A 25,360-nucleotide genomic window follows, 5' to 3' on the forward strand; every position below is an offset into this window, starting at 1 on the left:
GCCTGCCCAGAGGCTAGCCCTCCGGGACGGGAGGGGAGAGGCAGTGGCTTCCTGTGAGGCGCTTATTGGAAGGTGTCGCAAGGGGAGGGGGAAAAAGAAAAACAAAAACACAAACAGAGAAACTGAAACATGCAAGACCAACAATTCTCTGCGCACAACACAACCTTTAATTTCGTCAACTTCTTTTTTGTTTGGCTGCTGGACATTGGAGAAGCTGGATTATATGGTTCGCTAGGATAATGTCCAACCTCTTGCATCAACAAAAATAAAATAATTACTTTTGCTGCCAGAGGACTGAAACGAATGTTTACTTTTGAAACGCCGCGTCGCGCAGCGTCGGCGCTGGGCGACGCGCGTGTACAGTCAGGCCGGGAAGCAGTCCATATTACATTCCAGAACGTGAATTGTTGCTGATGGCCTTGTCGCCTCTGTGTGTGTGTGTCCGTGTGTGTCCGTGTGTGTGTGTGTGTGTGTGAGTGTTGTCCGTGTGAGTGTGTGCGTGCGAGCGTATGGTCGCGCTCGCGGACGCCAGAGAAAGAGAGGGCCCCCCGCAGGGTTTCAGAATAATGAGAATCGAGCCCATTTAGATTGGCCAACACACCAAAAGTGTAAACGCCGAGTGCGAAAATTACTTTTTGCCGCAGCGTCCGAGTTTCTCACGCTGCTGCAGATTAGCGCCACCACGGCGAGCACACACACTGTAAGCACACTGTATGCACACTGCACGCCGCGCCGCGCGTGAAACTGTTTGACGCTATCGGACAACATTACGACCAAAATTTACAATCGCCTACAGCCACGGTGCGTTACAGCGCACGGCGGTGCACCACAACGACAGCCACCACCACCACAACGGCCACGAAACGAAATGAAGGCGGGAAAGCTATTCGCAACCTTTTACAGACCAGAGGGAGAGAAAGAGGAAGAGGGGTAGGCACCGGGAGAGGGATTGGCGCCGCTAGGGCGCGCATAGCGCGTCATTGGAATTGCATTATTTCCAGTGGCGTAATTTTGCAGTAACGGGCAGCGACGCGGCTAGCGCAACGCACACTAATCCGATGTAACGAAGCCTGTCATCACGTCGTGTTTGAGCGGGCGCTGGCTGGGCGAAGCAGTGCGAAGCAAGGGAGTGCGGCGCCACCGCTAGGACTCACGGTGGGGCAGTAGACCGGCGAAGGCGGCCTAAACTGAAGACGCGTTTTGAGCTCCAGAGTCGCTAGATGGGACTCGAACCGAAAGTGTGCCCTATCAATGGATTCCTCGTCCGGAAAGCAATCCATTGGTGGGGCACACTTTCGGTTCGAGTCCCATTTAGCGACTCTGGAGCTCAGAACGCGTCCGGGATTTTGACCGCCTCCACCGGTCTTCCGACCCACTGTGAAACGGCCAGTTGGCCCTGAGCGGCGCCCCAGCAATATTCGCAACGAGTGCTTCCAGTGCAGCTGCCCAAATTTGGTTACCACGGCAACAGCGCTAATTAAACGCGCGGTGTGTAATGGCTCGAGCATAGGCCGGGCCGCTCATATATACGGCATGGCGTTGGTTGCCATGCCAACCCCTGTCTTGCCACCGCAATACCCGCACGCGACCAAAGGCAGGGCCGGCCGCTGGACCGGCGGCCTGACCAACCCCAACCAATGGCAGCACGCTTCTCTCTCTCTCTCTCTCTTTCTCTCTCTCTCTCTCTCTCTCTCTCTCTCTCTCTCTCTCTCTCTCTCTCTCGCTCTCTCTCTCTCTCTCCGCATTCGCACCACGCACGAGGCAGCGAGCGACCACCGATCACACGGAGGGCGCCAAGTTTATGCCTTAATTAATGCATCGTGTCCTTCCATTTGGAAGCCAAGGTGGAGCTGGCGCAGTGAATCACCTCTACGGTGGGGGCACACCCATTCGGGCGGGGGGTATCGGCCCCGTATGGGGCGACCCCCGGCGACCCCCAAACTGGGACGACCCCGAAACGGGGCTTGATAGGACCGTGACTGTTGCTCATGCAGTGGAAAGTACTCAGGAAAAAATTCGAGCACAGTCAACAGTGCACCTTCGCCTTGGTAAAAATCCAATACAGTTTACGAGAAACTGGCTTTTCACGTAGGATTATCGTCTCTCTCTCCTCTCTCTCTCTCTCTCTCTCTCTCTCTCTCTCTCGTGCGACAGAGACGGAACGTGATTGGCCGTCCCTCTCGTCGGCGGGGAGAAGACTCTCTCTTCGCTTCCGCATTTGCAGTTTTTGAGATAAGGTGCTTTTTGGGCGGCGGCTGTGTCGCTATCGCCGCGCTGTCGCTGCAGGCCGTGCATACGAATGCCGCCATTAGCGAGGAAAGCCCTCGCGGCCTACGCCACACTGCCAAAAGAAGTCCTCAAACTAAGTTTTCCGGGGACTTTTACCAACTACACCCAGAAAAATGGCTTCTTAATTTTCAATTTAAAAAAAATTGTAAAAAAAATTATAATGACACAAGAAACTTTTTTCTTCGTACAAGGAAAAAAGTTTGGATCAAAATGAAATTTCTTGAAAAAATTGCCAGAATATTTTTTATTGGTCGAAAAGGGCAAAAAAGTGGTATTATTTTTGGCAAACGAAGACCCGCTTCGAGGATCGGCCCGCCTCGGATGGACTAATCCGGCGGAAGCAAGAGGCGAGGTCGCTGACCGGAGCCAGACATAAATTCTCAATAATGTTTGCGGGCCGCGCAACTACTATAATAAGGAAAAACAAGTCTTAATTTATCGTCTCGAAATGCAGCAGCAATTACGTAGTGTTTCTGGGACGCGCCTCCTCGCCCCCAGCGATCGGATTACTGCATGAGGCGCCCCGCCCCCGCCTCTCCCCACCCCGCCCCGCCCCGCCGCACCACGCTTCACGTTCAGCGGGCCACATAATTGAAAACCACATCACTCGGGGGTACTCGCTTCTGTGATTACGAAGCAAACTACTTTGTGGACGGAGCGATCAAGAACCAAAACAAAAACAATTTGCACACGCTTGTGTGCGGTACACTGGAGAAACAAAACATGTCGTCCACACAGAATGCAAATGCCTCGTTTCACTTAAGCTGAGCCGCTGCGACGTCCTGGTGCCGTTGGAATGGAGAGTGGGCCGATTTCCGCTCTTCGCCGAGGCGGCAAGTCATCTTTTCGACCGCGCGGACGTTTCGCGGCCGAGATATTGTCTGGCTGTGTCGGTGAAAAGGGGGGGGGGGCTGCCCAAGGAAGGGGTGCTGGCTATGAGAGCGCGGCGGCTCTGTACGGACGCCCGGGGGGCAGAAATAGGGGTAGGAACGATGGGCCAAGGGAGAGAGAGAGAGAGAGAGAGAGAGAGAGAGAGAGAGAGAGAGAGAGAGAGAGAGAGAGAGAGAGAGAGAGGTACACCAAAAGTGGCACCAGCAGCACCCACCCCAGTTTACGAGGCCCGGGCAGTCTATAAAATAGGCCGGCCCCTTGACTATCGCGGTCCCGCACGAATGCGAGTCAAATGCTAGACTAATTACAGGTTAACGGTTGTCGGACTGATTCACGCGGTGCGGTAAATCTTCTCCCCCTCTTCCCTTGAATATGAATCATACAGCTCGTTTCACGCGCGTGGTACGGCCGGTGGACGCACCGCCGAGAGAGAGAGAGAGAGAGAGAGAGAGAGAGAGAGAGAGAGAGAGAGAGAGGGAAAGACCTTCCGCTCGGAATCAGCCAGCCGGCCTCTCCTCGCCTCGCCCGCGGCGACCGAGTCTCTTCGCCTCGTTTATGAAGCGGGGTGTGAACGTCCCCATGTCGGCCCGTTTTATTTTAACTGTGGGTTCCGCCCCAAGCTACACGCAAGGGAGAGAGAGAGAGAGAGAGAGAGAGAGAGACAGACAGAGAGAGAGAACACAGGCATTCCAACCGTGAACACTCGTACTTGGACTGTTTTGCTGCCTGTATTGTATCGTTGTTGTTGTTGCTGTTGTTGTTGGAGTTTTACGTAGGCAGGTTCCCGCCCCCGTGTGTGGCTCCTCGTTAGCAGAGTGTGTCTGGGGGGTGGGATTTGCCGGGACTCCGAGTGATAGGGGGCCGATCCCTCCGCGCAGGGCTCGGCAGGGCTCGGCAGGGCGCGCTCCGGATCCACCGTGGGACTTAGCGGCATAAGCTCATCGGGCTGAAACTCGGCGAAAATACTTCTCCGGCCCGCGGCCCCGAGCCGGGTCGGGCCGGGCCGAGCCACGCGACGGTAGGGAGGGATCCGGTAAGGTGAGCGAGCGTGCTCAGTTTTTCCCCGCCCCGCGAACGAGTGAAACGAACCCAGGGTGGTATCGAAATGACTGTACGTCAAGTTCGACGCGAACAATCAAAATTCAAATAAGACATAAAAATAAAAGTTTTGGCTGCTTATTTTTTCCCCAAAAAAATCGGAGAACTTTTACTGTGTCGTCTGCTGGCAAGGTAAATTGCCAACTAGCCAAATAAGGTTTTTTCTCTGATAAGGATCCCTCCCCGGCACACACAAAAAGGAGAAAAATCTAATTTCTGTGAGTAGCTTGAAAGGACACGACAGGCCATTCACACACAACAGCCCCCCTCCTTTCTCACACACTCACGCGCACGCGCACGCACGCGCGCGCGCACACACACACACACACACACACACACACACGTCCTCTCACACACGTCCCACACACCTGTCAAACAGTCACACCCACCCCGGCCCTGACGTGACGTGTCAATATTATTTTGCCTGCCTCGGATTGTGGGAAAGGGCCATCGAGAGGCGGGGGCGCCGTGGAACCGATTGCTTGGAAGGAGGAAGAGAGAGAGAAAGAGAGATGGCATAGCCGACAGCGAGTGGGAGAGAGACAAGGATAGCGAGAATGGACGCTGGTGAAAAGAAGGGCGTACCGACTATTGTGACTGGGGGCCGACTCTCATGCCACTGTGCGCCCCGCCCCGCCACGCCCCGCCACGCCCCGCCCCGCCACGCCCCGCCCCGCCCCGCCCCGCCCCGCCCGCGCCGCACATGCCGTGCCTGATTGTCGGCGACTTTTATGCCGAGTCATTCCTTCGATGGGATGTCAGAGGGCGCGAGCGCCGAGTGGCCGCCCCCACTGGAAGTACGGCGCCAACACGAGGAAAATCGCCCTTTGATTTATTTCGTTCATAAAACGCGCTTGTCACGCCCCATGTGTTTGCAGGGGGAAAAGGGAAAACCGCGCGGAGGGGGCGGGTCTAGTAATTTGGAACAAAAGCTGCACTCTACATGTGTCTTGCCGAGAAATATTTCCCGTAATGCGAAGGCAGTGTGGCGCAAGTACCTACGCATCCGAAGGTTTTTCGCTGTATCTTACAACAATGACAATCCAGAAAGTGTTCGTGCCACGGAGTAATTTTGCGTCCTATGGTGCTTGCGTCGAATTCACTGTAGTAAGGCTCAAATCTCAATGTAAGCCATTTCGAGTGTACATTCGTGAAAGGGCTGATGTTTCAATCGGTTTCTACCACCAGACAAAAAAGGTTCCGGTTTCTCCGGTACCCGAAAGGCCGGCGATCATTCGTGGTCCAGCTATTAATAACAGATGCAATAGCTGTTATGGTGATGTAGCGCCTGACATCGGCTGGGTAGGCAACCCGCACGCAGGGCTGTCGACGGGACAGCCTACCTCCGGGTGTTGTAGCGCCTGACATCGGCTGGGTAGGCAACCCGCGCACAGGGCTGTCGACGGGACCTCCGGGTGTTGTAGCGCCTGACATCGGCTGGGTAGGCAACCCGCGCACAGGGCTGTCGACGGGACGGCCTACCTCCGGGCGTTGTAGCGCCTGACATCGGCTGGGTAGGCAACCCGCGCACAGGGCTGTCGACGGGACGGCCTACCTCCGGGCGTTGTAGCGCCTGACATCGGCTGGGTAGGCAACCCGCGCACAGGGCTGTCGACGGGACGGCCTACCTCCGGGCGTTGTAGCGCCTGACATCGGCTGGGTAGGCAACCCGCGCACAGGGCTGTCGACGGGAGGGGCTCGTGTTGCAGTGCAGCACCAACCTTGAGGGCGCGACGCCGCTGCGGTCCATCTTCCTCCCTACCCAGGCGGCGTGACGACGGGCATCCTCGACGAACGTCCGTGCGGCCAAACTTTATCCTTGTCCAGGTTAGGCCAGAGGGCCGCGGCCCGGGCGGCTGCTTCTCGCGACCGACTGCTGCGCGCTGCACTGCGGCGCGACCACGTGGACGCGAGTCGACAGTCGGCGTGGCTGGCGGTCCGACGGCGGGGTGGCGCTGCGAGGCGTGCTGGGCGGTGGCCGAGCCGGCTGGAGGCGCACTGCGCGCGTTGTGTTGGTCCGGGGCGCCTCCGCCCTGGGTGGTTTCGCCCTCCGCCCACAGAGGGCGCCACCCACAAGCACCGCGCCCTCGCGGCGGTGGCGACCTCGCGCGGACGCCGCCACAACCCCCGCGGCGGCGCTACCCCGCGCCCCGGGGCCCCGCCGGGGGATGCTGCGGAGATACCCCCGCTGATAAATTGCACCGCGTGTCCAATCTCCGCGTGTGTGAGTGAGGTGTGTCTGTGTAAGTGTGTCGGGCTGATAGAAAATACATGGCTGCCGCATCGCTCCCTGTGGAGGACAGCCTAGATTGACTGCTGACCCCGGCGTCCCCGCGCGACACACACACGCACACACACACACCAAGACGTTTTGCCCTGACAAGGGAATTTCCTCATAAATCTCTGCAGGCCCCCCCACACTGATACTGCGTCCCTGTCAACACCGCAACCGCGCCCATCGCTGCTGGCTCGGCCGTCTTGCCAAAAGGGGCAGCGGTGAGCACTTGGCGAGCATTTCGTCGTTATGTGTCGAAAAAATATGACACTCAGTTCACTTTAATGACGCTTTAATTCCTAGACTTGAAATTCAAGAAGGGAAGGTGAAATTTTTCGAGTATCTCCGCAATGCGTCGAAATTATTTTCCGCCGCCACTTATGAATGGTCCCCGCCGCCGCGCCGGCCGCCTCGCCGCGCACAGTGGCCCCCGCGGCCCGGCCGGCCAGGCGTCGGCGCGGCCGGCTCGGCTCGGCTCGGCTCGGCTCGGCTCGGCTCGGCCCGGCGGCGGCCGCCCCGGCTGGGCTCGACGGCGGCCCCGCGGCCCGCTCCGCTCGTCTCGGCGGCAAGCTGTAGGCGATTGGGCCGCGCGCAACGCGTCACCATGCCGACCACACCGCGGGGACGGCGACACCACTGTGAGCCCCGGCACTGTAAGCGAGTCCTCACTGTGGTCCTCACTGGCGGCGGGATGCAGTGGTTAAAGCAGTGTCTCTGTCTGCGTGTAGGACATGCGGCATGTGGCCTGGCTACTGCTGTTGGTTATGGCCACCATTTACGTACAAGCCGGTGAGACGGACATGACATGGGAAGAGTACAAGGTACCGCCAGCGCCTGTTTTATGAATCACGCCGAGGGTACTGTGTACTGCACTGCACTGTCATACCTAAAAGACTGAATGATTTCCGCGCCGCAGGCAAAGTACAAGAAGTCGTACGCGAACGCCGAGGAGGAGGAGAAGCACCACCAGAGCTTCCTGGCGTCACTCAAGCACGTGGAGGCCCACAACCAAAAGCGCGCGCGCGGCGAGGTTTCCTACTCCATCGGCATCAACCAGTTCTCGGACCAGGTGAGCGATGAGCGCTGAAAACCAATCGGAACATTAAAAGCTTTCAATTTCTTGGTGAAGATTTCATCTTGGTCAAGTCAACTTTTTATGAAAAATAAATTAGCTTTGGATTTGTCTATTTTATCTTGACAGGTACCTTTTCTTTTCTTTGAGCGCCAAAATATCACGTTTCTTTGTCTTTGCTCTGCAGGATCGAAGCGGGTCGAAGCCATCTGACACGGCTGCGCCTGAGGACCAGACCAGGAACATTGGTGCGTGTGATATGACGTTTTAGTAGTGAGCGGAGGCCGAGGGGAACGAACCAGTCGAACAATCCACGCCCTCTCAAAGAGTACGGCGCACAATGTGCCGGAAGACCCGTGGAGGTGGTCAAAATCCCGGACGCGTTTTGAACTCCAGAACCGAGCGTGTGACCCCACCAATGGATTCCTCGTTCGGAGAGCAATCCATTGATGGGGTTGCAAGCTCGGTCCAGTCCCACTTAGCGACTCTGGAGCTCAAAACGCGTTTAGAATTTTGACCGCCTCCGCCGGTCCTCTAGGACACTGTACACAGGGTGTTCGTCAGTTCGTTCCCCGCCGGCCGGTGCACGCGGCCGGTCCGGTAAAGGTGGCCGATGACGCCTGTTCAAGGTCGTGCCCCTGCCGTCAGACCCGGCCGCCGCGGCGCCGCGAGGGAACACTTTTTGAGCCAGACGGTACGCCGAAAAAAAAAAAAAAAAAACCAGAACGTTGCAAAAAGTTGTGCTTATTTGTAAAAAAAATAAAATAGTGCAGAATGCAAACTATTTGTTTTCTGGGGACTGAACCTAATTTCTGGTTTCATAAACATTACCGACGAGTATAGCGCGATACAGTGAACTTCATTGCTTATCCGCATGGCTCTCGTGTCGACAGGTCCTTCCCACAACGAAAGCGCCGCTGCATAAGTTCAACGCGAACAGGATCATCCACTGGCTGACCGGTGAGTCGACACTGGCGTTGCCGTTCAGCGGTTCTCCGCGGCGGAATCACGTCAAACGGAATGAAAGCTGTTGAAAGGACGCGAGTCGCGTTGGTCGAATGCCACACTGCTGTCACTTTACTGGACAGTCCAGTGCCTTCACACGAGTGAGAAGTCACAGTGTCGAGAGTGTTGCCGGCCTAAGCATGCTTTTGGCTGTATCCAGTGGCTTGGCTTCTGAGAAGTGGCCCAGTAGGCAGGCTGAGGTTGGCAAGCCTTTCGACACTGACGCATCGTCAGGCTTTTCCGTAACGTGGCAACACTGGATCATGCTCCAGGACGCAAGCACGGCGGTGAACCAGCCTCAACCGCTGCTGCAGCTCACGGCGTCGCTTCCAAAGTTACGTCGGACCGGCGCTGGCGCCACCGTCCCCATGCATCCTAGCGGGGACAGCTGGGGCGCCTTCATAAAACATGCCCGCTCGGCTCGAGGGTGAAAGTTGCTGGCCTGCCATCGCCCCTCCGTCAAGCGGGGTCGCTAAACCAGCTGACTTCGGGAGCCTAGTGGAGCGGCTGGGTCCAGCAGGGCAGTGACAGCAAAAAAAAGAAAAAAACATCCGAAAAAACATGTTTTTTCCGTCGTCGTTCCTAAAAAAAATCGCCGACAATGCTTGCTGCGATGATTATTAATATCCGTGACATAAATGACTGCGAAAACCTGACATGGAGCGACTCTTTCTGGGCCAATCGACGTCAGGCACATCGTTTGTCACGCCGAGGCCGTGCCAAGATGGCGCGTCCAGGGCGGCCAGGGCGTCCAGGCGGTGCCATTAAGTACAAGTGGCCGATGGGGCTGGTGCCTGTCTGGCTGCTCGCCTGGCTGCCTGCCTGGCTGCCCGCCTGGCTGCCCGCCTGGCTGCCTGCCTGCCAGGGTGGCTGGCTGACTGACCCTCCTGGAGTCCAGGGGGCAGGTCGGGCCCGTATTTCAGCCCGTCCGAACGCGGCTGTGCAAACCAAGGAACCCCGCCGGTGAAGCCACCAGTTTGTCCGTTTGCCAATGTCCTTCTTCAACACCTAAGAAACCAAATTTTTCTTCCCTCGACAAAAATATTGTTTTGATTTTGGACAACAATCCACGTCAAATTTCGCAAATTTTAGTCTTATTTTCTTAAAATTCAACAGGGTTTGGTAGGATTAAAAAAATTGCTTCAGGTCATATCGTACCAGGCCCTATCAAATGCAAAAGTCGCTTGAAGTGCATCTCCAATTCAAACAGTTTCCTCACCGAAATTTAATGCACTCTCTGTTGAGACTGGGAGACGCAAAAAGTCGTGGCCTACAATACACTGCTCGGTAGTCATGGTAACCATGCCAGGCCTCTGGGGAAGAACCACGCAGGCACTGCTGTGCGGCCTCGTCAGCCTACTACTCGTGGCCGCGACCGAGGTAACCAATCCCTCTTGGGTTCGAGTTGATGGGCCAAATGAAGGGACGCACCCAAACCCCGATCCAAGGTTTCCACTTAAGCGGGCGAAAATTTTGACGATACGCCACTGATCAAAGGGCTGCCAAACTAACTTCTCAAGAACTAGTGTACCACAGTGGATATTGTTCGAGCTGAAGCCCAGATGTGACCTTGCACAGACAGGCTTACGTCGGCACAGCCCTTTCAACACTCGGAGCGCGGTAGGAATTTTCGCCCACTTGTGTGACAAGGCACTGCTTTGCGGAATCCGTGCCGAGCGTGTCGCCGGCGCACTGTGAGTGCGGGCGGCCCCCACAACCGCTCAAGTCGTGCCGGGGTGGGTGGCAGTTGCGGCGCTGCGTATCCGCCGCGACTGCCGCGTTCCCTTACAGTGGCGGATAAAAAATTTAGGTAATGTCTGCGTGCGGCGCCAGGCCGAGGCCCAGGCGGAAGACGCGTCTGCGCGTTCATAAACGGCAGTTACGCCGCAATGCTACTGCGGCACGCCGGGCTCAGCACTTGAATGTATCGCACAACAAACAAATCTTTTTGTTCGCGTGTGTTTTGTGTGTGTGAAAGAGAGAGAGAGAGACTCATGTAAACAGAAGAACTGCAGCAGGACTCGAGGACGGCGCCCTCCGCCAGGACCGGGGACTACAACGAGCACCTGGAGATCGACTTCGACGACAAGGAGGACACGCCGCCGCCATGGGAGGACGACGCCGAGGTTCTGACGCCGCCGTCGAAGGAGGCGGCGGGCCGCGAGGACACCGACTGGGTCCCGGACGCCGTGCGCGACGTGGCGTACTACCTGCGCCAGTTCAAGTTCAACGAGTACGACCGGAGGTACGCTGCTGCGAGTTGAACCCGAATTGAGCCTGTGACCCCACCAATGGATTCGTCGTTCGAAGAGGGTTCCATTGGTGGGGTCACACGTCCGGTTCGAGTCCCATTTAGCGACTCTGGAGCTCAAAACGCGTCCGGGCTTTGGCCGCCTCCATCGGTCTTCTGGCCCACTGTGTGCTCTCCACGTCATGTCTCTACGCAATAGCGAGAGCAGCTCGTCGCTCAGCCTTCCTCATCAGTAACGCCGCGGACGGAATCGAAGTTGCTCGCCCGCCTCGTCACGCAAACTATCCGCCGCACTCCGCGGACTTGGCTCATCCCGGAGAGTGTGTTCCCGTTCAGCTCGCGCCAGAATGGATGATGGCCCTGCCCGCCTGCCACGGCCCGCCATCCGCTGATATGCAAATAATTGGCCGCTCGGCTCACACCAGCGCGGCCCCGCTCTCATCCCCGATGCTCCGCCGGCTTACTGCGACAATTGCAGCGCTAATTGCAGCGACTTATTACGGCACCCTTTCCATCGCTCTGTCCTTGTTGCTCCCTACGGCGTGCCAGTGAGAGCGAGAGAGACAGTCACGCGGCAGGTGGACGAGCCCCGAGGAATAATAAGTCGGCGATAAATGGAGTGGGCGTTCCACAGTGGGCTATAAGACCGGTGGAGGTGGCCAAAACTCTAGACGCGTTTTGAGCTCTAGAGGCGCTAAATGGGTCTCGAACCGAACGTGTGACCCCACCAATGGATTGCTCTCCGAACGAGGAATCCATTGGTGGGGTCACACGTTCGATTCGTGTCCCATTTAGCGCCTCTGGAGCTCAAAACGCGTCTAGAGGTTTGGCCGCCTCCACCGGTCTTCTGGCCCACTGTGCGTTCCCTGCAGGTACCACACTGGCAGCAACTTCTCCGGGGAGCGCGGCTTCGTCGGCGCCTTCCCCGAGCTGCGGGCCCTGCACTGGGAGGTCCGCGACGCCTGCGAAGAGGGCTTCCTGGAGTGCCTCAGACTGCTCCAGGTAGATCCACCTCCACCTCGTCAGATATCCAAGCCGCTGCAAAAAATTTTCGCGAATTTTCCGCGGCAACGTCCAAGGTATTTTTCAAACAGTGCTGTAGTGCCACTGCTCCAGAATAACCCTGTTAATACACTTCCGACAAACTCATTTCAATTTTAATTATTCTCGCGCCAAGTGGAGGAGCAGGCTAAATCCCCGCGCCGCTCGGCGCCGCTCGGCCGCGCGCATCCGCGGGGCGAAGGCTGCTTTGTAGCGAGCGGGCCCCTCTCCCTTTAAATGCCAGCGCCCCCCTGCGGACTGATTCCGAGGGTCGTTTGCGCCGCTCTGTCTCTCTCGCACTCACGGAGCCCCCGTCCCTTATGGGTGCGAGAGAGACAGATGAACGGACTCTCGAAATCAGTCCGCTGGCTGCCTCAAGTTGGAGCCTCGGTTCGAGCGGCCGCCCTGCCTTGGCCCTGCCTGCCATCTTGCATGGCCCGACGAACACTCACGCTCAAAATGACTCGAATCGCACGTGTGACCCCACCAATGGGTTCCTCATTCGAAGACCAATCCATTGGTGGGGTCACACGTTCGGTTCGAGTCCTATTTAGCGACTCTGGAGCTCAACACTCGTCGAGAGCTAACTACTTTTACAGTGTCCGACTGATTACCCAGCGTGGTACAGTCCACCCCAAAGCGGCACTGGCACGGAGCAATGCGGCCGTCCGTCCAAGGTCGCTGCGCTGCTGCTGCACTGCAAACGCGTCCAAGGCAAACGATGCCATCATCTCGATTCGCAGTGTGGTGGCGCAGTCCATTTCCCCACTCATTAGCATTCTCCGGCCAGCCTAGGCCCGGCTAGGCCTGCCCTTGTTATTTGAATAAAACGTGAAAAGAATGCAGCCGATGCAACGCAGCGCGCGGTCACGGCCTATCGTTAGAACCCAATTTTCGCTTCGTCGCAGAAGGCGCTGACTCGACTGTCAAAACAACAATTTCCCCCTCTCGACAAAACAAAAATCAGCGGAAAAAAGATCATCTTGACATTGTCTGTAGGCTTTTTTTTTGTGAAGTCCAGGTGTGAATCTTGAGGTCTGTTTACAGCAGCAAGACTGACCCTTTTCGCAACGGCAGGACAAGCTCTCGCTGGTGCGTCTCCGCCGCGCTGATGACACCGTGAAGGCCATGCTTGACAACCAGCTCTCCTGGCCGGTGGACCAAACGGCCAAGGTGTGGTTTACATTCAGCTCCCTCTCTTTCAACGGAAACAGACTTTTGCTCAAAAATTTCGTGTAAAATTTCGGACTTTTCCGAGTTTTTGAGCTGAGGTATAGAGAGTGCTTTCAAAAGTTGGGTCACTTTCAGGGCCCGGTTGACGGCATCTTTGAGTCCGTGGAGGCCAAGATGCGGTTCGAAAACAGGGAGCAGGTCCAGGTGCTCGACAAGATGTGCTCCGACCTGCGGGAGGACGACGAGGCCAACTTCGGTGGCTTCGTGGGTCCTTTGGACCGATTCCAATGGAGGGCCACGGGGGCGTACTACATGTGCGTCTTCACCATGCAGGTAAGTCCCCCCCCCTCCAAAAAAAAATGTGCACTGAGAAACGTTTCAAATTTTTTAGAAGAATGTCAAAAGTTTGAAAAAACATCCAGAATTTGAAAAACTTTAAAAAATTTCAAAAATTTTAAATTTTCTTTCTCAAATGGTCAAAAATTAAAAAAACTCAACAATTTCAAAAAATTTCATTTTTTTAAAAATTTCATATTTTTTGAAAGATTTTTAAAAATTTTAAAAAATTGCAAAAATTTCAAAACTTTTGAAAAAAATTTAGAAACTGTACAGAAAAATTTTGTGCTGTCCCCCTTGGAACCTGCAGTCCAAACGCCGCATTCTTGCTTAAAGCGTGAGCCCGCACTGCGCCATCTGGGCGAGCCGTGCGACAACTTCGCGTGGTGCCTGGACTGGGAGACGGGGCCCTCCCACGGGGACCCCCGCGCCCGGGACGCCGAGCCTTTCCAGTGTGCGCGCTACAGCTTCTGCCCGGACCCGTGCTGTCCGAAGAGGAGCGTGCGATCGGAGGCGGAGTGCGTGGAGGAGAACCCTTGTCGCCATGCCGACGTCAAACTATGTGAGACATTTTCCTTTTCGAGTCCCTCCTTCCTTCAAGACATACCACCGCCTTTAGCGGCGTCTTGTTCCAGCCGCACTGGAAGCCCCACAGCGACCGCGCTGCTCCCTGGCGGCCGCTGCCAACGGCAACCTCAGAGGGATGACGAGGAACCGCTGGAACTCGTCTTGCGCGTGCCGAACGCCGGGGTACCACTGGGAAGCGCGGTACGACTCCACCGTAAAGTTGGCCAGCGCGGCGCGCCGAGGAGCACGTGTCTCGGGGCAACTATAAGGGAAACAGGCTTCATCTGCCAAGAGGCTTCCTTTGACGCGAGCGAGAGCCGCCGGAGCGCGGCGGAGTGGGGTAACCACCGCCACTGCCAGGAGACCGGTGGAGGCGGCCAAAATCCAACGCGTTTTGAGCTCCAGAGTCGCTAAACGGGACTCGAACCGAACGTGCGACCCCACCAATGGACTGCTTTCCGAACGAGGAATCCATTGGTGGGGTCACACGCTCGGTTCCCTGCGACTCGGGGCGGGCAGTCTTGTTGCTCCGACAGTGTCTACAGGTGATGCGGCGGCTGGCTGCGCTTAGCGGTCCTGCCTGGCAAGGCGCCCGGTGCCGTTACTTGGTGCTGACTACGACGCTGGCCCCGCCTAAAGAGCGAACAGTGTGTCGACGGAGCAAAAAAAGCTCCGGCAAGCGACTTTTTACCCGTTATTTTCACCCAGTTTCCGCGGTTGACCTGGAAAGCAGGAATTGGTTGTCACCACACTGCAAGATTGACAGTGGGCCCGCTTTCTGCCAGTGTGGGCCGTTCATTGCGCCGCTTCTCCATAACTCAGGCCAAGGCCGGCCTCCCTCCGCCTTGCGACAAAACAGATGCGGCCTGAGCACCGGGGAATAAAGCATACACTGCCAACGCGAAAAAAAAAGAAAATCCCACGAGAAAAACAAAACGGTGGATTTTTATTTTCGGGTGGGGAGAGATCCATTAGAGCAACGTATTCTGGTAATTATTATCATTCCTCGTTAAGTTTTTTTTTCTCTCTTTTTCGTCGTGTCTTAGCGTGGCGCTGCGGGAAAAGTCGCAGCGCACTGCAACAGTTAAATTCTATCACACTTTATTGTTCTAAGTAGGCTTCATGCATGCACTGCACCACTGCGCTGCCATCGCGAGGGGCGTGCTGCGGCTGCGGGGGAGGGGGGAAGAGGGGGGGGGAGCGCATCGGGGCACGAGGGCCCCCTCGCACAGACGGACGCACCCCGGCGCCCTCTGGCTCCGTGATGCGACTGAGCAATGGCACGGCCAGGCAATAATCTGCCGGCCCGGCCAGGCCGCGTCAACTAGTTAAACTAGACGCGATTTCTGTCACGTGTTTTTACAAGCACGCTGGAAGACACTGAACAACTGCATCATCTACCGGAGTAGGGGTGTAGAAATACTGGTAAGGTTCAAAGTTACGTAAATGACGGAAAAATACGGTATTTTACCGTATTTTACGGTATTATTGGGTATAATCGAGTTTTGGCCGCCTCCGTCGGTCTTCTGGCCCACTGTGTGGTGTGACAGTGTGGCTCACCGACTCCCCCAGGGCGTCCCCCACATCGTCATCTTGACGCATCGCCGGTCCTCCAGGAGTTCGGAGCGCACCGCGCCGCACCGCCGCTGTACACAAACTGTGCTCGGCAGGTGCACCCCGGGGGACCTCCCACGTCAGATGCACTGCCAGAAGGTCCCGAAGGGTTCGTGTTGGCGCTGACGACGCAGCCAGGCTAATTCCACCACACTGCCGAAGCAGCAGGGAGCGAATCGACTTAAATAAAGTTGATTTCCTTTCTAATTTATTTTACTGACAGAGACTACCTTACAGCACAGTAACATTGTTTTTGGTGATTTTTCCACAGCCTGCTGCTCTGCTTACTGTAAAAATTCCGTACTTTTGTACGGAAATAGTACAGAAAAATAAAAATATTTTTTTAGTTTTTTTTTGCGTTTTGCACAGGTATGGGTTCTGCGTGGACACGGACGAGTGCGAGACGCAGTCACCGTGCAGCGCCGCGAACCACGAGGTAACAGGCCAGAGAGATACGATCTTTTTTAACGCCGCTATCAAATTGATCTGCGCCACAAACTAGGCAATCTGCATAACGGCAGGACTGCGTGAACACCGCGGGGTCGTTCACGTGCCGCTGCCGGTGGGGCTGGACCCGCGGTGCGGCGGGGCGCTGCATCCCGGACAGGGCCGCCCGCGCCGTGGCGGCCGCGCGCCGGGGAGGCGCAGAGGTGCCCCAGGACGGCGGGCACCGCGACCTCTGGCAGGTCCTGGAGGACGTCCTGGTGCCGCAGGAACCGGAAAACAACGTGTAAAAAGCAAAAATATTACTGGAAAAAAATCTTAAAAAAATACATTTTACAAAAACAACAGCACGTAATGACATTTCAAAACAAAAAAAAATCTCTTGCAAACGTTTGAAAAAAAAAGAAACAATAAAGAACACAACAACAAAGCCCAGAAGTGCCATTGAAATACATAAATAAATAAAAAATATTTCATAAATTTTACCTCCAAATGGCGAGTAAATGGATCCGGAAGAACGCAGTTGGCACTGGCCGCGCTCGGTTTGTCGGCAGGCTCGCCACAACAGCGGCACTTGCGGGCTGTCCGCGTGTTGCCTGTCAGCCAGGGCTGCCAACGACGTGCTCTCTGCCCCGCCCCGCCTCGCCCCGCCCCGCGGTCGCCACTCCAAGAACTGGCGCCCCTTGTCATAATGCCGGCGGGCTAATTTATGACCCGATCGTGCCATCGACCGAGGCGAGTTTTCGGCAGCAAGTCGGGCCACGTCCGAAGGGGCGCGATTCCCCGCGGACTTACAGTGGGGGCACTGTGTGGCGCCCCTCTCGCACGCGGCCCGGGTCCAGCCTGCACGGCCTGGACGTGACTACGTGACGAGGGGTAAATCAGGTGACGAAGCGACCAACTAGGGCGAAGGCTCCACCGCGCTAAACAGTCGGGCTTTTCCCGGGCCGTTGCACAGTGGGTCAGAAGGCCGGTGGAGGCGGCCGACCCGTTTTGTGCTCTAGAGTCGCTAGATAGGGCTCGAACGGAACGGGATTTTGGCCGCCTCCACCGGTCTTCTGGCCCACTGTGGGCAGCCTGGCCGGCTTCCGGCACGGAGAGGACCAATGAGCGCGCAGCAACAGCCGGCAGGTGAGAATGCCGGATGAGGGCGACCCCGGCGCGCCAATGACTGCGCCGCTCAGGGCGCCGGGGGAAAAGTGCAGCACTAAAGCTGTCGACCCGAAGAAATTGATCGCTCTTTTTAGTGGGCTTTGCCGGGCGGCAGGAAGCCGCGTCCAAGCCGTCCAAGCCCGGAGCTCAAGCAGCTGCCCGCCTCACCTTATAGTCGGGATTGATGGCCAATATAAAGGCGGTACAAAGCAGCCCGCCACTGCCGGGGCGCCGCGACGTGACCTCTGCTACGCCACTGCCGTCGGCTCAATAAATTCTATTCTTTTGCCCAAGTGCGGCCATCCCGGCCGGGAAACCTATCGGCCGCTTTCAAATTCAACCCGCATGGTAAAGTGACGACCGCGGGGCGTCATCGGCACAGAGGGCAGCAGCAGAGACATCGGCAGCAGCGGCAGCGCCGGGGCTCGTCCTCCACCAGCGCGTCGATCGCACTGCAAGCGAGCGAAGCAAGTGGGGCTCTTAGTGACAGGTGTTCTTCAGGAGGATCCTCAGGGCAGCCTCCAGGATGGCCTCCAGGAGGCCTCCAAGACGGCCTACACAACATTCTCCAGCTGCTTGCTCACCTCTCGCCGACGCCCTTCATGACGTTGCCGCAGATGGAGAACGGCACGTCCTTCACCTTCTGCGTGAGCTCGTCGTCGACGGGGGCCTCGCCGTCGGCCGGCTTCACGGCCCTCTTCTTCTTCCGCCAGCGTTTCTGCAAGGCGCGGACTGCAGTGGCGCCTCCCCGTGCTCCAACTCACAGTGGGCCAGAAGACCGGTGGAGGCGGCCAAAATGCCAGATGAGTCTTGAGCTCCCGGGACACGAACCGCACGTGTGACCTCACCAATGGATTGCTCATTCGGAGAGCAATCCATTGGTGAGGTCACACGTTTGGTTCGAGCCCCATTTAGCGACCCTGGATCTCAAAACGCGTCTCGAATTTGGGCCGCCTCCACCGGTCCTCTGGCCCACTGTGCGACTTACCCAGGCGAAGCGGATGAACCAGCAGAGCACGGAGAACAGCGCGCTGAGGCCACTGTAGAGCAGCGACTCGGCCAGGGCCATTGTCGGACTGCGACCTGGCCATGCCTAACTGGCAGGGCGGCCGGTCAGCCCGTCCGTGCCTACCTACCCAATCAATAGCACGATTACATCAGGACGCCCCCCTTCGCGTCCCTAAGCGGCCCGGAAGTCACTCGGCCGCAGATACCGGTGACATTACACAGATAAGCCATCCGATTGAGGAAGAGAGGCCAAGCTTTTAATTGGATATTGCTTTTTTATTAATTTACAAATAAAGTGGCAAGCCCGTGAGGGGTTGACTTTTTTCTGCATAGTGTTGGTTGCTGAAGATCATGCATTGTTGATAGATGACGCAATATCCTCTACCTGCTATGAGGAAAAAAGCTGTTTTAGTGTATTTTTGTTGTAATTTTTCCTGCCTCGATTTTAAAAAAACAAACGCACTCGCCTACGGGTTTTCACTAGTATTGAACTGCACGAGAACAACGAGGTACGTAACTATCGAAGACACGATCTGAGAGTAGAGAAGTCATTCTTAGTTTGTGCCATAAATGCAGTGAGCTCGCAGGATGCTTTAGCAGTGGACTCACCGTCGTCATAAGAGGGCGGTTGCAATTCATGAACCCAGACAGCGATGCTTTCGCCGGTTTTGCGGTAATACTCAAATAGAATAGTTGGATCTTTGAATGGGCAAAATTATTACTACGTATTAAAGGAGTTTTGCCACACTTTTGCACTTCTGAATTCATGTGTGTACTCACTGCCTTGCTTGTCTCCTCTCCCGTCGCCGTCATAGCGATCTGGTCCAGCCCTCGTATAAAGGCGTCATTCAACTAAGAAACAGTGAGATTAATTCACAGCGAATTTTAAAGGCGCTCTTAACGGATTTTTACAGGGCACTGTACCTCGACCATGCATCGGTGCGACTCGTTGCAAAGGAAGAAAATGTGCCCCAGCATCGCGCAGCAGACGACACCCTGACTGATTGCCTTGTCATAGTGCGCCTTGCACCGAAACTGGATCACTTGGTACAGCGACAGTGTCAGGACCAAAAACATGATGCTGAGAATAGAGAAAATGAGCAATCGCAGGGTGGAGCACCCCTCCAAGTTTTCTCGAAGCCGGATCCACAGCTTTCTCACGTGTTGAACGTGGGAAGCAGACTGGCCCTTCAGCGGCTGGAAACGAGGTGAGTCCTGACCTGATCCTACACCAAAAATAATTTACGTTGTAAAGATGCAACTCACAGTCTTCAGATGGTGGAGAATCTGTGCCGCTCCCTGTCGGAGAATGACAAGCCACGTGGTGTACCAGAGCGTCGCATTGTAGCAGACAATGGAACTGGCAAAGTAGGTCGGTAAAAAGTGAAGAGGGATGTTTCCGTAGTAGGTCATGGAACCCAGCAGAACCACGTTCCCGACGTAAATCATGAACGTAATCTTCCGGTTACGTTTATTGACCCTACTGTTGTCCAATTCCCTTCCCATTAATGCCTCGTGCTCAATCTGCAACATTTGTTGTTTTACAGAAACCGACGGAAGGCCTTAAACGGAAATAAAGTTGATGATCTGACCTGGTACTTGGAGAAGTGAATGACCTTCTCCTCATAATCCGAACACAGGATCCATACGAACGGAACCAATACGATGGGGGCAGCCGCCAGCAAGGAATGCAATAACTGAAGCTTTTCGTTCAAGTTTATGACCGGATCGGACCCGAAGATCAGCGGGATGACTTGATAGAGCAGTCGGACGGTGCATGTGATCACAACGGCATTTACGCCGATGCAATAAAGAAGCGTTGATCCAAAGAGACTCTTGCTTGGAAAATCTAAACACGAAGCGAAATGAATGCAACAAATAAGGCAGACGCATAAGTTCGTTCAAGGTGTTCACCATCGCTTGACTTTCCCCATTTCCGCGCATTAAATTTTCATCCTGTACCTGGAATCTCAATCCAAAAATATTCCACGAAACTTACATGGGGGAGCCAGTTGGATGGGCACTTGTCCACATAACGCCAATGACACAAAAATTGGGCGGAACGGGCAGACTTCTAGCTTTCTCCTGATAAATTCAGCGTCCCTCTCTGGAACCTCTGCAATATTCAGTTGTCACATTACTATCCGCACCAGGAAGGGTTGCGACTCTAGTTTGAAATGGTTAGGTTTAGTTGAATTTCGAAGAGTAATGCTCACTATGAAGTCTGAACTTGGCCGTCAAGTTTCCGGTGCGTGGTGCCATGATGCGAAGCAGAGCCGAGTACCGACTGCCCCGGGCTGCTCCCGCTGCAAACCCCCCAGCCGCAAACGGCCGCGAACGAATCGATGAAATTCAACTATCACGCTAATGTGTTTATGCGTTTACTGCCGGCCTAAGGGCCTGGGCGATGGCCAGCACAAACACATTCACCGATGAAAAATAACAAATAAACGCACGCGCCGCGACTGAGGCAGGCAAAGGTAAACAACTTTTTTTTACCCCTCGCATAAAAAAATAAATACGCTCAGCAAGCGGATTCTTTGGGAACATTACCATCTTGCCAAAACGGCCTTGCAGCAGCAGAAGCGACGGCCTCGGAGTTCTTCCAGCTCTCTAGGCAAAATCATTCGGGAATCATTTGGCAGGCCGCCAACATTACGCACATCATCTGCCGCCATGCCTTCGGCCGTGCCTCGGGCCATGCACCGCCTTGCACATCAGCCGCGCCTCATTCCGGGCCGTTCACACGGTCGATAAAACAGGACGCGCCAGGAATGGCCCATTTTACAGGGCGGGGCGTCCGCAATTTTCGTTTCCAGTGTCTAACCGACGCCACGCGACACCGCCGTGCCTTCCTCTTCCTCTTTGGGTTGGTTGTTCACGCGCTGCCAGAGGGAGTCAACTGCCCCTCCACGCCACGTTGCCGCCCCGCCGCCACCCTGCTGGCGTAACAGATTATGGCGCCAGAGCAACGTCTTTCTGCGAGCGGATTTCTCGCGTCGCTCTCAGAGACCCAAAGAGGGACAAGAGTGGCTTTACATTTCAAGGAGTGTAGGGTGCAGCGCCTTGAGGGTCACGTCTCTGCATTCCGGCTCTCGAGTCAGTCTCTCTGGGCGAGTCTCACTAAAAGGAAGTCAAACCTCACGTGTGACCCCACCAGTGGATTCCTCGTTTGGAGAGCAATGCATTAGTGGGGTCACACGTTTGGTTCGAGCCCCATTTAGTGACTCTGGAGCTCAAAACGCGTTCGGGATTTCAGCCGCCTTAACTGGAGACGCGGCAACGCGTCTCCGATTCGCCGCCGGCGTTGAGGCCCCGTCCGAAGCTCGCGGGCTCTCGCGGGGTATCGGCTCGTCGGACACGGCGTCTCGATTCTCTCGATTCCATTCCAAGTTGCTCGCGGTCAGACACTACACCGCGCCAAGTTTCTAATTGGCTCGCCTTGTGGCCGAGACAGGCCGCCGACTGGACGCCGCAAGACGGACTCGGCGGAGTGGTCCGCAGAACGAAACGCACGGATATTCACAGCCACATCCACGTTCACTTTCACGTTCAAAGTTGCTGTCAAATTTTATTTTTCTTGAACTATTGAGGCACATTCGATTTTGTATCTGCTTTTAAAATCAAATTCTCCTTTGGTTTCGACTTAACAGCAACTTTTAAATTTTCTTTCAATCTCACTTTCGAACTCTTTTTCTAAAATTCACTTCACCTATTCTTTCCTGTTTTTTTTCCCCTATGGATGGATATATAGTATAGCCCCGGCTCATCCGGGCGGCTCGGATCGTCGCCGAGCGATGGCCCGGTTCCCCGGTTTATATAAAGCAGGACCGTACGTTACAATAATAGCGGCAGGTGGACGTCCACTGGACGGGCCTGAACCACCCCAACGTCCCTCCGACGGCGGAGGGCCGCCAGGGTCGGTCGACAGGCAGGGGCAGGGCCGCGTCGGAGAGGTCCTGGGGACAAGATCGGCTTCCTGGAAGTGAAAGTAAGAAGAAGAAAACATTTGCTAGTGTACGCCCGCCGCTGAAACCCAGGAAAAATTTCATAGGATTCACCGTTGTTGAAAGGGTTGCCAACCTCTGGCTGCCTATTAGTCAATGTCAGGTCTGTACTCTCGAGGTTGCAGCTACACTAAACTGGAAAAAAAATTCCTCCCACGCCACCTGAGAACTCGCTATATTTATATATTACAGAAAACCAATTCCGAGAGCTTCCCTCGGAGACAAAAGGCGGCGAAGGTGGCCCGGGAGGAAAGGGACGAAATAAAACGGACGGTAGGTGTCATACGTGCGACAGCCCAGAAAGAGGAGGAAAAGAAACCACAAAAGAGGCCCAGAGTGTTTTCTCGACTGGCGGGTGCGACTGACACGTTGATTCCCTCCCCCTCCCCCTCCCCCCCCTCCCCTCCCCGTCCTCGCCCGCTGTCTCCATGGAGACATTTTAGCACCCTGCACTGGTTGACGCGTCCAGTATTTCAGCCAGTAGGCTGGCCGGTGTGGTGGTGGTTACAAAAAAACAAAAACAAAAAAAAACCGCGCCGTTAAAAAAAAGAAAAAAGTTTATCTAATTGTCAGGAGTGAAGTGGGTATAAGCCGAGGGGGGAAAAAAGAAAAGTGAAAACAAAGCCGAAACGAAGGCCTGGCGCGAAACTATCAACGTCACGGAAGTGGATCGACACGGAAGCGTCGAGAGATCGATTAACCGAGCGCCTTGCACAACAACGCCCCTGCAGATGGCTGGCAAATTAACAGCAGGCCGTCGCTCTGTCTCTCTCCCACTCACGGGGAGGCCCATGAGGGAGAGGGAGAGAGAGAGGGGGGGAGGAGGGGCAGAGAGCGATGAAGCAGCCCACAGGATATCGTCCTGATCTCCGATTATTCGGGGAATTGGCACGACTCTGCCCGACGGCAAAGAGAGCCGAGTGATTTCGGGGGAGTTCATTCGGCATGGATTCGAACCGGCCGCGTTATGCGCCATCGGGGAACTTAGACGGGCGCGACCCCAATAAAGGAATGGAAAGGGACCACCCCGACGGGTGAAGTCGTCGTCGTCTTGCGCACGAGGGGACGCGCAAACGAGAGCGAGAGAGACGAAGTGACTTTCGGAGTCAGTCCGCAGGCCGAACCGCCACGCAGTTCGGCGCCGTGCCGCAAAAGGCATGGCCGGGCCCGCACATGGTTCGAATTTGGCGCCGCCTTGCCTTGGTGCGGGAGAGAGAGAGCGAGAGAGAGAAGAAAGAGAGTAGCGAGAGCCGAACGAGCGTCGGCGCCTGCCCTGAGGCAGCTGCCGCTGTTTGTGCCCCGGCATGCCTTTCGCGTCCGATCAAAACGGCCTGCAGGGCCTCCACGGCGCGCGCGGCCTCGGACACGCGGCCCTTGACGGCCTCGACGCCCAGGCCTCGGACAGGCCTCGGACACTGCGTGTCGCCGCCCGCCATCAAACGCCATCGGGCCCCCGGCGCGCGAGACGGCCTCGGACACGGCCCATTGACCGCGCCATCGACCGCCCAAATTAGCTCGGAGCTTGATTTTCACCGAATTTGGGCATTTTTTTAACCCATAGCAGTGTGAATAGTGCTAAGCTAATGCGTCCCCGAACATTTTCCTATTTTTTAAAATGATTCATTTTTAGTTGGCAAAGCGGGGAATGCCCACACGTAGGCCTTCCCCGTGCGGGGCGTTACTCCGCGGGCTCCAAATTGTCATTACCGAACTGCCAATAGCGTCGCGGGCCGGAAATCCAAAAGCCAAAAAGCCCGGCAAATGGCGGAGCGCTTTGCGAATAATGGGACACGGTGGATGGAGAGAGAGAGAGACAGGAACAGTGGGTGGGGGGTAAAGGAAAAGGAACGGTCGATGTAGATACAGCAATAAAAGTGTAAGGGGGGAGGGGGGAAGGGAGCAGATGGATGCGGGGGAACGCAGGTGGGTGCGTGCGGGGGTAGCAGGCGGCAGGGGCGAAAGTGAAAACAGGGCAGCCCGGCTGATACTTGGTGACGCGGGGAACGGAAAGTCGAAACAGTGGGCACTCTTCAGGCTCGTCTGGCGTTGAGAGAGAGAGAGAGAGAGAGAGAGAGAGAGAGAGAGAGAGAGAGAGGGGGGGGGGGGCACCTAGATAGCCGTCTAAAAGGTAGGCAAGAGGCCTCTGTAAGTAGGCAAAAAGTGCCACTTCGCCTCCCCCCTCCAGGCTACTGCCGCTGGATCCGCCCCTGGTTCTGCCGGCGCGCGAAGGAAGGGTTAATCCCGTAATAGTCTGACGCGAATCGCTACTCTGGGCGAGTTTTGAAATTGTGGCCGAGAAGGCGACATGCAAATAAAGTCGGGTCTCGCAGCGCGTCGCTGGGCGGGGCCGGGCCGGCCGGGCGGTGACGATAAGTTTGCTTTCCAGCTAATAAGTGTCATGTGAGGAAACTCCGGCTGGGCGCGTCCGAGAGGTGGTGCCGTGGTGGTTCACAGTGTGCTTGCCGCCAGGGCAGTGTGGGCCCCGCCCGCACGCAGCCCGTATCGCAATTGTGTTTCCCCGCGGTGGCAATATAGGGAGTCTGGTGCCTCCCAGGGGCGCAGGGCCGCTGCCTCGGCGGCTGCCTCCGTTGCCTCCGTGCATGGCGGGGCGGCGGCGCGGCGGCGGTACAGTCTTGGCAGCGACCCGGCGCCGCCCACGCACAGCCCCTAATGACTCCCGCACTTCCAGGAATTTCGCGCATCAGGGACTAGCCGGCCTGTCGTCGCGGCGGCTGCGGCCGTGCAGGAGCAGGCCGAAGTTCCTGCCGTGCACCTGCGTGGAAAGGCTTGCCGACATCAGCGCAGTGTGCCGGAAGACCTGCGGAGGCGGTCAAAGACCCCGGACGCGCGTTTCGAGCTCCAGCGTCGCTAAATTAGGACTCGAACCGGACGTGTGACCGCACCAATGGATGGCTTTCCAAACGAGGAATCCATTGGTGGGGCCACGTTCGGTACGAGTCCCGTTTACCGACCCTGAAGGTCAAAACGCGTATAGAGTTTTGCCTGGTTGTGAGGTGCGGGATAGTGTCTCTAGAGGAAGCTCGGAGTGGCGTCCGCAGTCTGCACTGCTGCACCGCACACACAGCATCGACTATGAGTGCGGCAAAGGGCGGACCCGGCGGACGATGCGCCATGCG

General features: G+C 56.1%; 3 protein-coding genes across 7 annotated transcripts in view; 1 reads left to right on the forward strand and 2 right to left on the reverse strand.

Annotated features, from left to right (window-relative positions):
• LOC117645116 (zwei Ig domain protein zig-8-like) overlaps window positions 1–6,174 on the reverse strand; it is a 145,645-nt gene extending 139,471 nt beyond the window's left edge. Inside the window, exon 1 of one of the 4 annotated variants that reach the window (XM_034385035.1) lies at window positions 6,000–6,174. The gene's annotated coding sequence lies outside the window, so the exon portion shown is untranslated. Of the gene's footprint in view, window positions 1–5,621; window positions 5,641–5,760; window positions 5,784–5,906 lie in introns of those variants that run through there. The other 3 variants (XM_034385036.1, XM_034385037.1, XM_034385038.1) reach the window with 3 other exon arrangements.
• A 938-nt stretch (window positions 6,175–7,112) lies between these two features.
• Window positions 7,113–9,286, forward strand: LOC117644792 (digestive cysteine proteinase 1). Its single transcript, XM_034384414.1, has 6 exons — window positions 7,113–7,206; window positions 7,282–7,374; window positions 7,470–7,622; window positions 7,813–7,873; window positions 8,519–8,585; window positions 8,903–9,286. The coding sequence occupies exons 2-5, from the start codon at window positions 7,285–7,287 to the stop codon at window positions 8,548–8,550; spliced, it is 336 nt and encodes a 111-aa protein (XP_034240305.1). The 5' UTR covers window positions 7,113–7,206; window positions 7,282–7,284; the 3' UTR covers window positions 8,551–8,585; window positions 8,903–9,286.
• An 8,919-nt stretch (window positions 9,287–18,205) lies between these two features.
• Window positions 18,206–20,520, reverse strand: LOC117644831 (gustatory and odorant receptor 24-like). Of its 2 annotated transcripts, XM_034384476.1 has the most exons (9): window positions 20,433–20,520; window positions 20,216–20,332; window positions 19,809–20,065; window positions 19,483–19,740; window positions 19,141–19,413; window positions 18,997–19,068; window positions 18,826–18,915; window positions 18,684–18,749; window positions 18,206–18,601 (listed from the first exon to the last, which is right to left on the reverse strand). In XM_034384476.1, exons 1-8 carry the CDS (start codon window positions 20,476–20,478, stop codon window positions 18,684–18,686), a joined length of 1,179 nt encoding a protein of 392 aa, XP_034240367.1. In that variant the 5' UTR covers window positions 20,479–20,520; the 3' UTR covers window positions 18,206–18,601. The 2 variants fall into 2 exon arrangements, with proteins under 2 accessions (XP_034240367.1, XP_034240366.1); XM_034384475.1 differs by having other exon boundaries at window positions 18,826–19,068.
• Between the last annotated feature and the right edge of the window lie 4,840 nt (window positions 20,521–25,360).

The sequence above is a fragment of the Thrips palmi genome, unplaced genomic scaffold, assembly GCF_012932325.1.
Source record: "Thrips palmi isolate BJ-2018 unplaced genomic scaffold, TpBJ-2018v1 HiC_scaffold_18, whole genome shotgun sequence".
NCBI classification, from domain to species: Eukaryota; Metazoa; Arthropoda; class Insecta; order Thysanoptera; family Thripidae; genus Thrips; species Thrips palmi.

Coding starts and splice junctions, on each gene's coding strand:
- LOC117644792 (XM_034384414.1), top strand. CDS start 7,285: ATGCGGCATGTGGCCTGGCTACTGCTGTTGGTTATGGCCACCATTTAC. Junction 7,375..7,469: donor TGACATGGGAAGAGTACAAG/GTACCGCCAGCG, acceptor TCCGCGCCGCAG/GCAAAGTACAAGAAGTCGTA. Junction 7,623..7,812: donor TCAACCAGTTCTCGGACCAG/GTGAGCGATGAG, acceptor TTTGCTCTGCAG/GATCGAAGCGGGTCGAAGCC.
- LOC117644831 (XM_034384475.1), bottom strand. CDS start 20,478: ATGGCACCACGCACCGGAAACTTGACGGCCAAGTTCAGACTTCATA. Junction 19,741..19,808: donor TTCACTTCTCCAAGTACCAG/GTCAGATCATCA, acceptor CAAATGTTGCAG/ATTGAGCACGAGGCATTAAT. Junction 19,069..19,140: donor CGCACCGATGCATGGTCGAG/GTACAGTGCCCT, acceptor ACTGTTTCTTAG/TTGAATGACGCCTTTATACG.